General features: G+C 47.1%; 1 protein-coding gene across 1 annotated transcript in view; it reads left to right on the top strand.

Annotated features, from left to right (window-relative positions):
* The window catches only part of T265_01825 (hypothetical protein), a gene marked incomplete at both ends in the record, with an annotated part of 34231 nt that overhangs the window by 6722 nt on the left and 15135 nt on the right, over nucleotides 1-12374 (top strand). Inside the window, 2 exons of the mRNA XM_009165935.1 lie at nucleotides 10918-11024; nucleotides 12039-12159. Coding sequence (XP_009164199.1) covers nucleotides 10918-11024; nucleotides 12039-12159 — 228 coding nt within the window. The remainder of the gene's footprint in view (nucleotides 1-10917; nucleotides 11025-12038; nucleotides 12160-12374) is intronic.

Here is a 12374-nt window from a genome sequence, read left to right as displayed (position 1 = left end):
ATATGTAACTGTGCAGCTTCGTTGGCCAAGTCACTTTTCTACCAGAAAGAGTATGAACAACTGGCTGTAAGTTATCCGGCTTTGGAGTTGCTATGTCGTTCGTGTGAAGCGGAGGCGTAAATAAGCGTTGTGATTGGTTGATAGGAGAGAATACGGTGGGATCAACGTGAGCTACTTTTTAGTCGATCGACGCTGATGGTACCTTGAGCACCTCCTTTGTCGATGACGAAGTATTTAGGTCGGCGCGAAATAACGCGGTATGGGTCGACGTACGGTGGCTGTAACGGTTTCTTCACCTGATCAACCCTAACGAAAACGAAGTCACAATATTGTAGCACTGGGGAGATTTGTGATGCGCGAGTATGCAAACGCGTTGGTTGAGCTCTGATATTTCTCACAAAGGAGCGTAAACAATTAACATACATTGTTGGGTCTATTCTCACTGCTTCCTTCTGCTCAGCAACAAACTCGCCAGGGAGTCGGAGAGGGCTGCCGTAAACCACTTCGGCGGTCGAACAGCCTAAATCCTCTTTCACTGCAGATCGGATCCCCAAAAGTATGAGCGGGAGAAGCTCTGCCCAATTTTGAGGATTACCGTGAGCAATCAATGCTGCTTTCAGCTGCCGATGGAAACGCTCGACTAAACCGTTGGCACACGGGTGGTAAGCGGTAGTGTGGATGTGCGTCGATCCAAGGAGACGGCTAAGGTCTCGAAAGAGCGAAGACTGGAACTCTGGGCCGCGGTCCGTAGTGATTGTTGTTGGTACTCCGCAATGGGCAATCCATGACTCGAGAAAAGCTTGAGCCACGGTTTCGGAGTATGTCTTTGATCCGCACGGCGATAGGCCGGCGTGTAAAACGATCAATGCATGTGGAAACATACGAAAAACTGTGTGACGGAGGCCACGGGCCAACAAGGTCTATGTGAACATGGCTAAACCGACTATCAGGACTGGAAAAATGACCTAGAGGAGTAACAGTATGTCGATGGACTTTGCTCTCTTGACACGCAATACATTCACGAGCGCACCTAGTGATGTCCTTATTCATATTAGCCCTATGGAGTCTCTAGTGAACTGAACAAATTACTGGTGTAAGCCAGATACAAAGTCACAAAGAGAAAAATACAAGTAAATCTTGACTCACAGTTCAAAAATAGGAGATTCCGTAGTTCCGTATTCCGTGGAACCACCACACCAAGAATAGTTCTATCTTCCTGGTATCCCAGATCTCCGGTGATCGAAATATTATTCCACCAGCGTGAATATATTAGTCCAGCGTTTGTAGCTGAAATGTTTGTTCACGTTTAGTATTAGCAGCGATCAGATATAGCTAACCGGCGGTCACAACAACAGTCACTCAGCAAAAGTCTCAAAGTCACGTTGGAGCCAACGCGCGGGCGGTAGCGGTTGTATTTCAGTAAAACAAACTTTTGTACAGCGATGTGACTGGTAATGATGGGAAAAAAAGAAGATGATACTGAGCATGAAAAAGAGCAGTTTACAAGTGCTACACTACTGTCAGACCTGTTATCAACTGCATTGAGCAGAAAACTGATATCTTAACTTCATTGGAACCTGGTCCTCCTATCCGTCGTCACTGTAAGTTGGTTAGTCGAAGCAATGATCAGCTGGAGTTTTTAGAGCCCGAGTATGTCAAGGAGAGTGTCAAAGAATCGGTTTAAGTCACACTTTTGAAGAGAAACAATTCAATTCGGCTCATAGGATTTTTGTGAGAAGTTTCTGTTTGAAATATCCTCAAAGGCGACGTTTTTAGATGGCACGCACTGGCCTTTCACTGGAGGTGTGGATCGATCCTTAGAACAAGGCCCGCAGGTTGCCATTTCTGTTCGTTTCCGTGACCACGCACTCGCATTCGGCCACTAAAAATTAAGCATATTCAAACAGAACTGTCATATTGGGTGTAGGTAAACTAAATAAGCTTCGTTTCAGCTGGAAGAAACCACCCCAAAGAAAATGGGATTGAGCCGCTCTTTGTGGAAGACCATAAATTTAAATCGCTGTCGTAAAACCATCAGAGTTGTGGGGTGTCCTCCACATCTGTGTAGAGCCCGTATTACGCTAGTTCCGAAGGTCCCACATCCGACTCCACCTGATCAATTGAGACCGACCTCCGTGTCATCCAGTCTTGTCCGTTGCTTCCATAAGGTGCTTGCTGATCGCTGGAGTCGTAGATTGCAACTGCCCTCTCTTCAGTTTGCATTTCTGCATCGAGACGGCTGTTTGGAAGCCACGTCGCTGTTGCATGCCCTGCTTCGTCACTCTTCAGCGACTGCTTCTAACCTCAGCTTGGCGTTTGTCGATATCTCGAAAGCGTTCGATTCGGTTTCGCATGACACAATCGTCAGATCTGCCAAAGCGTTTGGAGCTTCGTCACCTCTAGTTCGATACATCGCACAGTCCTATGAGAATGCTGTAGAAGTTTCCCCAGTTCCGAGGTTTTAAGTTTACCACTATCAAAACTGAGTGCGAAATAGTGCGGTCAAAACAATTTCAAAGGTAAAGTAGCGCGCTCAGTGAAATTACTGTCTCCCATTCAGACTACTGACAAGTTCGTTTAAAAGAATTGCGTACGATCTCCCAGTGAATTTGGAAGTGAAAATGTTGTTCGAAGCGAGAAGCGAGGCTCTAGACAGCAACTGTGGCTTACCAAAGGGGCAACGCGTCGACAACGAAGTCCGGTGTGGCTTTCTATCACCCCAACCCAGTGCCAGTACATCGTCGTATTTTTGCTACTAAAGCTGTCACATATTTCCAAACATACTGTAATGGAATTTTATTTTTTGGCCTTAGATGGCGCAAGTCGCAGTGCTTTTTTTGAAAGTGGACACTAATATCGATTCATCCCAGTTGTTTGAAACGGTCTCCCTCCCACACAAACCTAAATAGGCTAGACAGGCACTGACTGAGAAACCCACCGTCATCCTTGAAGGTGGAAAGCCGTCAGCGGAGGTAACACAATGACATTGGATTAGAGGTGTACACTCGCATACCGTTTCCTTCTTTCTGTTAAAGGCCACGACTCCCGACTGAAGGTAACAGGCGGCTTATTGAATTGCTGTTTCAATTACAGAGCCAAGTATTCCAAAAGTTTCGCCTTGCTGGATGCCAGGAAACCATTTTTGCCTGATGATTTTGCGGAAAATGGGCTCCAAAATCAGCTAAACGAGTCATGTTAAAAAATTTGCAAATGTCTATAGCAGTTTTACCCCTTCCATTTCTTCGGAATTTCGGGTCCATTAAGTTTGTAGGCCTTCACGTACACTCAATTTCACTTGGCGTCGGATGGTGCTACGGGGGGTTTGTAGCTCCGTCCAGAAAGTATCTGTCGCCAGTCCTCTACCAAAAGCATATTCAGCGACCCAGTGCTTATACGGGGTTAGCTGATTGGACCGCAAACAGAAGTTTGGGCTCTCCGTAGAGTTTTCGATGTCTTCTCTTAGTGGTCGTTTATATGCGTCATTGGACAGTCCGGCGGGCGTTCGAGGAACCGGTTCCAGTAGTTTCATTTGATTCATGGGTACTCTAACTTCTCAACGTCTAAGCGAGATGCGAGCGATTTTAGTACGCTTGAAAAGTGAAATGGAATGCAACAGCGTGGAAGTCTGTAGTGGATAACCCTGGCAAATACCAGTTCAATGTAGTGAAATCAAGTGAGAAAAAGTAGACGAGATGATACAACTCACAGTTCGTTGGTACAGTTAGTTATTACCACCACAATAAATCCAAAGCGATCTCCTTCCTGGAATCTTCCTTGATATACTCCTAGATACTTTCTATCCCGTCGTAGTCTGAAAGGTAGGTCACTGCTCGTTAATTCACTGCCAGCGTAATTCGACACAGCAGGAAATGAACACGCCTTTCACGAGGTACAGAATTTGTATTGTGTCCATTTCTCTTTTTCGTTCATTTTAAACAAAAGTTATTCGGTATGAAGAGAAGAGGAATAAGCTGAGATTTTAGTGAGAGATAGAAAGTGGTACAATTCGAGTAGTGATAAGTTACAAAGAAAGTACCAAAGTACGATGGTCAGAAGGATCACCATAAGTGCGTTGTCAGAGCCGAGCTGGTATTACAAGGAGATCGGCGGGCAGCGATAATCCCATGCCACCAGTAACTGACGGCGAAGTGGTCAATTTGGATTTGGGGCCGTTTCGTTATTGGGCGTCTTCCGCTTCTCCAGAAATCGGTACTTAAAAAACAGACTGTGATCGTCATATATCCGAAGCTGGCGACTTCCAGTATCCGAGCATCTCCTGTCCAATTTAAGATGATCCAGTCGGGCTTCAACATTTCTTGATCTACTTACCTGGCCGTTCATTTCACCAGCAACCACAGCGATGTCTGAGAATTTCGCTTGGTGTGAAAGAGGACTTAGATCCTCATAGAAACTATCTTCGGCGGATTCGGAACCAAGATCGGTTGAGGCGTAAGCAGACACAATAAACTTGGTGCGATGGGCCTCAGTTCCTAAGGATCTTCTGACGGACGTTGCCTAACAAACAGCACAAAAGCAACTATCAACAAATATCCAACCGACTTGAAGCGCTTCTACCCGTTTGCCCAATACAATGCCCATACTAGCATATCCAGCTGTGGTGGCCTCTGCATAACCGTATTTACGCAGCGGGAACCCCAGAGAGAGAGAACAGGCAGTCAGTTCAATCGGAGTACCCGCATGTTGTATCCATGTTTCTGAAGGACAGCATGAATCAGTGTAGCGTAAAAAAATAGACGCCTGTTTTCCTACTTGCTCCACTGTGCGAACACCAACTGTGGCTGCGTAGACAGGCTTTTGGGTTTGAAAATAGAATTCAAAGTCTTCAGGGCTGTTACTTCAATCGGACGTACAAAAGCAGCGGCTGGGTTTGATGAACAGCGGAAAAATCTCTCACCTCCGGCGCTGGGACCCATGGAGAGGGCATTCAAATTTGTGCGAATTAGGATAAGGAGGGAAAACGCGATAGTGTAGGAAGGAGTCCGAAGTAACATGTTTTGCTCGCCAGACCTGCTGTATGCATTAGGTGACGCGACCGGCCGACAGCATTACGCAACGGTTGACTTAACATGCGTTTATCTGTACATGTGCGATTCATAGTTCTAGGTGGGCTGGGACACTGCCAGGGCATTCGCACGCGGACAAAAAAGCATTTGTTGTCCTCAACCAAAGCGTCTGTCTCGTAGGTCTACCCGAAGAGCAGCGGTTTTGGAAGGACAGGCGCATTTCGCCAGACCTGCTGTATGCATTAGGTGACGCGACCGGCCGACAGCATTACGCAACGGTTGACTTAACATGCGTTTATCTGTACATGTGCGATTCATAGTTCTAGGTGGGCTGGGACACTGCCAGGGCATTCGCACGCGGACAAAAAAGCATTTGTTGTCCTCAACCAAAGCGTCTGTCTCGTAGGTCTACCCGAAGAGCAGCGGTTTTTGGAAGGAATAGCAGGCGCATTACCATCCTTATAGAATAAGTCGCTATAGGTATTCTAACCCCAAAACTGGAGGGTCGGGAAACTATGTTGGGCAGACCTGTAACCATCAACCAACAGCGTATGAGACAGTGAGTGTCACGCAGCCACCGCCAAGTGTAGCTCAGTGAGCCACGGTGGCAAATATAGCGTCAGACCACGGGTACGTTCAGTCGTTTTGTGACGTTGTAATCCTTCAGGTGTCTTAAGGTTGTCTACGCAGCTTCATCAAAGCTGCTGGTTTTCACTTAGCGGACAAATCGGACGATCTGAAATCATAGCACCACGGGAAGCTTTTCTGGCAGTCCGGATCGGACCAAACCACAAAAATATTTGAATTCCTTCAAAGGAAACATTCTCACTCCAGTGTGGCAATCAGACAGATGGTGAACTCCTAGAAGAGAAAATATTAACAAAACGTTCTTTTATGTTCTTTTATCATCTAATTTTAAGAATGCTAGCACTGTGAATCTAGGTAAGTCGATCTAACTGGAAGGCAGATCGTGTAATAACTCATAAACTATCTGGTTCTCGTTTATAGCGGTCTGGCTACCGAATAAGTTAGTTTACCAGGAGTGTGTGGCAAAGAAATAAAAATCATAACGCTAGGTTGGGTGTACAATAATAAAGAGGTCAGATGGAACAGGCTCACTAAAAATCACTTCCTTTGAAATAGGTCATCGTTGGCCCAGGTCAGTGAATAAACAATAATCCAATTATGGTGTTCCAGGGGTCTTCTTCCGAACAGTCCCCACAAATAATAGATTCCGAAAATGATCTGAAATGTTTTGATATCAGAGATAGCACATGAGACTCGCGGATGACCGCTGCAAGTGCGAGCGAAATTAGAGGAGAGAGTCGAAGCACGTGACCAAGCCTGTATTATCTGAAATTGCACATGTGCGCGTTTATGTAGTTTGTTCGTATTCCAAAAAAACGTTGGCGGCTTGTAAGCAGAAAGGACCGGAATCAGAAAGTGGATTCTTATGTGGTAGCACACTAACTTCAGCCACCGGACCTACGAGGAAACGTAGACCACTTGAACAATCGGTGATGTGGAATGGGCGACTAGTGCGAGAAGGGCCACAGACAGTCGTTGTCGTTACTGACTGGCAGGGGTGTTTAAAAAGGATGTTGGAACGCGGTTTGACGGAACGAGGCCGTTGGCATTTGTGAGCTTGAGGACCGTAACTTTGGTGATATCAGCAGCACGGGCACGATACAATGATCGGGATCGTGAACGCGGTCGATGCTTGTTGATCTCTAGCCGCTGTAGGCGATCAGTTAAAGTATCAAATTTAGATTGTGGTTGTGATATAGAAGCAAGAATCAGATCAAAATCTGTAGACGTGGTGGGTGTTGGGCGGGAGACGGAGTCTACGGGGTAAGTCTCGTGGACCTTATCCGCCATTTGGGCTGTGGTCATCAACGAGAGCACTGATGACGGGAGACATGGATGGTGGAAGTTTGTCGAGCCATTGTTAGGTCATGATTTCCACCGCTAGCTTACGGCCGCAGAGAAGTCTGCGCATGTGTCGAAGCGGCTGTGATGGCGACCTGTCACCAAGTTCGACAGTGGTGAATAAATCCCGTAGCATTCTGTTTTCTGACTTCTCTGTCCTACTGATGACGGCCGCTCGAATGGCGTCATAGAGATCTTCCTTGATAATATATCACAACAGATCTTCTACTTCTGTTGCTACATCACAGGAAAGGTGCTTTACAACAGAAAAATCGGTTGGCTTGAGAAGTGATGTGTCGGGTAGTAAAAACGGCCTCCACTTGGNTGACGCAAATGAAGGTTGGACAAGCTATAGTGGAGATAGATTGGGTGTATTGCAATTTAGGTAAGAGAGAGCGGGTGTTGCTTAGAACGGCAGGAAGATTGCTAGCGGGATCGGGGGAGGTGGGTAATATGGCTAGCAAGAAGTTGACAAGCCCAGGGAGGTCAGTATGGAATGGGGTTCTCGGGGGTTCTCGAGTTAGTAGGCGAAGTAGGACCAGGTAAACATACGTGAGAACAAGATGATGGGGCGTACCGCGATGGGTACCGAGGCAGCGTTTGGGTGGCAGGGGAGGTAGCGGGGCTCCATGGACAAAGAGTAACAGGCTGGGCCGGGCAATAGTTTGTAATAATGTAATCGATAGCCAGGAGGTGGTACCGTGTGTGGTAGCTCAGCAGAAACAGCGGGATTTAGGTCACGCGGGGTGGAAGGGCAGGAGAAGTGTTTAAGAGACAGGGGATGAGAGGGTAAAACAAGGGCACCGAGAGGTCAGGTGGATCCGTTTTGTAGAGCCTTCAGCATCGAATCGTAGGGGGCGGAGGGAAAGGGTAACCGAACTGGGCTGATTGGAGGAGACGGAATAAGAGATTTATGGTAAGAGATGCACGGTTAGGAGAGGGGACATGGTGCAGTGAGGAAGCTAGTGGTAAAATCAAACTCCCTGGCAGGAGTGAGCTCCGTTGGGAGTGAGCAGGAATCCTCTGCGTTGGCTGTCGTTGAAGGGGGGTTTGAGTAGGAAGCCGAGGTACAGCTAGAGGTCGTAGAGTTGGGGGTGTGCGTGGCTTCGGATGGGGCGGAGGCTGTGGTGGAGTAGATAGTTGCTGAAAAGGGATCCCAGGCATATAGTTAGCAGGTTTCCAGAAGGGTGGTACTTGATAAGGTTTAGGATTACGTAACAGTGGTCGTGGTTTAGAGACCCTGCCAGGGAACTGAGTAGCACTGCTAGAGGGGCTACAGATGTGATTATGAGGGATTACGGGTTTAGTCAGGCCTGTAGAAGGGCGAAGAGCAGAAGCTCGGGAGTTGGTACAGGAGAAGGGGTTACAGTGCGAGGCTTGGACAGCAGTGCTTGAGTCCAAGGAAGCGCTCTGGTGGGGAGACACGAAGTGTCATTAGGTCAAGAGGTCTAGAGTGAGAACCTGTGCTATCATTCTCCACCACAGCCTCATGTGTGGGCTGATTAGTTACCGCATCTCTTAAATCAGCAGTCGATCTCGTTGGCGTGGTGGGGGTCAGAGATACCATTTGTGGATGCACAGAGATAGGAGTGGAGGCCTCATGGTCATGAGCATGGGGTACAGGACCTGGGTCCAACAGACAGCTTTGTGTGGCATCGTGGCACTCGTCAGCGCAAGTACTGGTGGGTGACGATGCAACAGGTTCCGGTGACTTTTTGGTAAGCTGTCTTTCCATTCTTGTACGAGCAGCTTTAAGTTTTAAGGTATGGAATTTTTTCGTAGATGAGAGAAGAGTCCGGGCTGTTAGCAGACGCGCGGCATTTTTTTCATCCCGGAATTGCATTACTATCGGGCAGCACATGGATGGTTTCGACTTCCGGAGTCGCCGAGCTTTGCATATGGCGTCCTGCATGCCACATGCATTCAGGATGGCAGTTTTGGCATGCTCAATTGGGATTCGATCGGATGCATTGAATATTAATACTTGATGCCGGCATTCGATGGGTTGACTAATCTCAGCTATGGTGTCAATAAGAAGTGACGCTTTTTCTAAGTTTGTTTAGTTGCATGTTGTGTCAGGATTCAGAAGGCATACAGTCGATTGTATTGTTCGGAGGGAGGACATTTCGTTCTCCATTTGGTGCACATGTGTTTTGAGATTTTCTAGGTCATTTAGGACTTCAGAACCTACTGGCAATGGTGAGAGAGTGTTGCCGGGTTGAGGAGGCAAGGATATGCCAATTAAAACAACTGAACAATCTAAGGTTGCTTGGGATGCTCTCTTTGCCGGCTTCGAGAGGTGAGGGGGTTGGGAGCTGGATCTGCTGGATATAAACCGCTTCTTTCATGCCGGGAGGATAGCTGATGGGGATTCGAGGTCTAGCGACCGCTTTGAGAAAGACGGGACCGGTGACATAATGAGAAACTTTGGAGCAGGTTGAGGAATGATTTATTTGGTGGAATACAGTTGAGAGTTCTAGGGTAGTAGGAGAACTATGGATTGTATGGACATAGACACAGTCAGTCTCAGATACCTATGTGGGCTGGTAGTTCAGATAGGACTGTGGAAGCGCGGAACAGTGGCGGAACGTTGGACGGAACCACTATGTAGATGAAGACTAAGCACGCTCCACAAACTGGGGCTAGCACTAATTATGCCTACTGGAGAAACGAAAGCCTGTTTGGCACAGTGAAAGCAGCTATCCCGTATAAAAAAACTGGTAAGAGACCTATGGATGGGCTAGAATAATGAAAAAATTCTACAACACCTGACCTTGAGATTTTGGTTTCGCGCCGTTTTGTTTTGTTTACTGATGCAGTGGACGCTAGTGACCTTTGGCCTTGGCGCATCACATTGTGGCCAACCGTGGAGTGCTGAAAATGATCCTCACCGATCAGGGGCCTTGCTTTGAGAGTGCTGCGTTTAGGAGTTGCTTGCAGAGGCTGGACGTCATGCGCCTAAGGATGGTACCATGCCACCAGCAAACAAATCGTATAACTGAACGCAATAACTGGACAATAAAGAGGTAGCTGGTGGCCAAAGTGAAGACCGGGAATTGTATCTGCCAGTGGTATCGCTAACTCATCGTGCTTCCATGCAGCCAACCACAGACAAGTTCCCGTTCAGGCTAATGTACAGTTGATATCCGCGCCCTCCGGTCTACCAGGGAATTGGGTTATGGCCGGCAACACGCTTGTCTTCGGTGGAGCTGGGAGAGAATGAAGGCTCGAGAAAACTTGTCCACCGTTCAGGACATTCCCCATAATAGCGGAGGTCAATTGGAGGGACCATCAGAATGCTGGAAAGAGTAGACTTGGGTCGCTGAAGCTGGGTAATCGATGGCAAGATCCGTTTGTCCTCACCGACCGTCATGGGAATGTCCATACAATTCAAGACAGTCGGGGATCGAAAAGTGTGAATGGGACTCAGCTACAGAGGTGGCATGATATATCCGAGGAGCTGTCGAATAGACCTGCTGCATTAACTGACCTAACGGACGGGAAATGTGTGTAGAGGCGGATATTACTAATGAGACATGCGGTTAGTATGTGTTTTTCTCGTAACTCCGCCTCGCGTCTAATGGAAGGTGGGGTTAATTGCTAAACCCATGGAACTACTTTGCTGCGTTCGTTTACAACTATGGGATGGTCAGTGAAAATTCACAGAAATTCAAAGGGATGTGTGAGGATGTTCAGACTCGGCAATGGCTGAACCTGCGCTGGACACAGGAAACAAAATGGATTTTGAATATGTTGAGGTTTTGAGGCGAGGAATACAGTCCATGCCATAGGGCCTGAGGGTCAAGACGGTAGAAATCACCAAACACTCAAGTGTCAACAGAATAGAAGTCGCGGAGCTGAAAAGCGAGTTGCGAACGGTTATGGATCAGTCCAGCTGACCCGTATTTATGTGCGGTTATCAGAAGGAGTTGTCGTCATCTGGATTACACTTAACCTCATCCAGCTTACTTGCTTCCAACAATCACAGGCCCGCAAAGGCCAGCGAAATCTATCGGTGGCACACGTGGTAAAGCATCTCTAGTGGATAACGCTAGCAAATACCAGTTCAAAGTAGTTAAATCAAGTGAGTAAAAAAATAGGGGGGAAGATACAACTCACAGTTCGTTGGTACAGCTAGTTGTTACCACCACGATAAATCCAAATCGATCTCTTTCCTGGAATCTTCCCTAATATATTCCTAGATACTTTCTATCCTATCGTAGTCTGAAAGGTAGAACACCGCTCGTTAAGTCACTGACAGCGTAACTCGACACAGCAAGAATGGAACACGCCTTTCGCGACGTACAGAATTTGTATTGTGTGTATGCATCCATATTTCTTTGCTTTCATTTAAACAAAAGTTGTTCGGTATGAAGAGAAGAGGAATAAGCTGAGATTTAGTGAGCGATAGAAAGTGGTACAATTTGAATAATGATGAGTTAAAAAGAAAGTACTAATGTAAAATGGTCAGAAGGATCACCATAGAACTCCAACCCCTGAGCGTTGCATAAACAAGATAAACGCTCGACAAGGAACGCTACTAAGATATGTAATTGTGCAGCTTCGCTGACCAAGTCACTTTTCTACCGGACCGAGTATGAACAACTGGCTGTAAGTTATCCGGCTTTTGAGCTGCTATGTCGTTCGTGTTAAGCGAAGGCGTAGATAAGCGTTGTGATTGGTTGATAGGAGAGTATACGGCAAGATCAACGTGCGCTACTTTTAGTCGATCGATGCTGACGGTATCTTGAACACCTCCTTTGTCGATGACGAAATATTTAGGTCGGCACGAAATAACTCGGTATGGGCCGACGTACGGTGGCTGTAACGGGTTCTTCACCTGATCAACCCTTACGAAAACGAAGTCACAATATTTTAGCACTGGGGAGATTTGTGATGTACGAGTATGTAAACGCGTTTGTTGAGCCCTAAGATGTCTCACAAAGGAGCGTAAACGATCAACATACATTGTTGGGTCTATTCTCACTGCTTATTTTTGCTCAGCAACGAACTCACCAGGAAGTGAGAGAGGGCTGCCGTAAACCATTTCGGCGGTCGAACAGCCTAAATCTTCTTTCACTGCAGATCGGATCTCCAAAAGTAGGAGCGGGAGATGTTCTGTCAAATTTTGAGGATTACCGTGAGCAATCAATGCTGTCTTCAGCTGCCGATGGAAACGCTCGACTAAACCGTTGGCGCACGGGTGGTAAGCGGTAGTGTAGATGTGCGTCGAGCCAAGGAGACGGCTAAGGTTTCGAAAGAGCGAAGACTGGGACTGTGGATCGCGGTCAGTAGTGATTGTTGTTGGTACTCCGTAATGGGCAATCCATGACTCGAGAAAAGCTTGAGCCACGGTTTCGGAGTGTGTCTTTGATCGGCACGGCGATAGGCCAGCGTGTAAAACGATCAATGCATGTGAAA

This window comes from Opisthorchis viverrini (assembly GCF_000715545.1).
Source record: "Opisthorchis viverrini unplaced genomic scaffold opera_v5_20, whole genome shotgun sequence".
Lineage (NCBI taxonomy): Eukaryota > Metazoa > Platyhelminthes > Trematoda > Opisthorchiida > Opisthorchiidae > Opisthorchis > Opisthorchis viverrini.
Note: the sequence above shows the minus strand (reverse complement) of the source record. Positions and strands in the feature narration are given on the sequence as shown.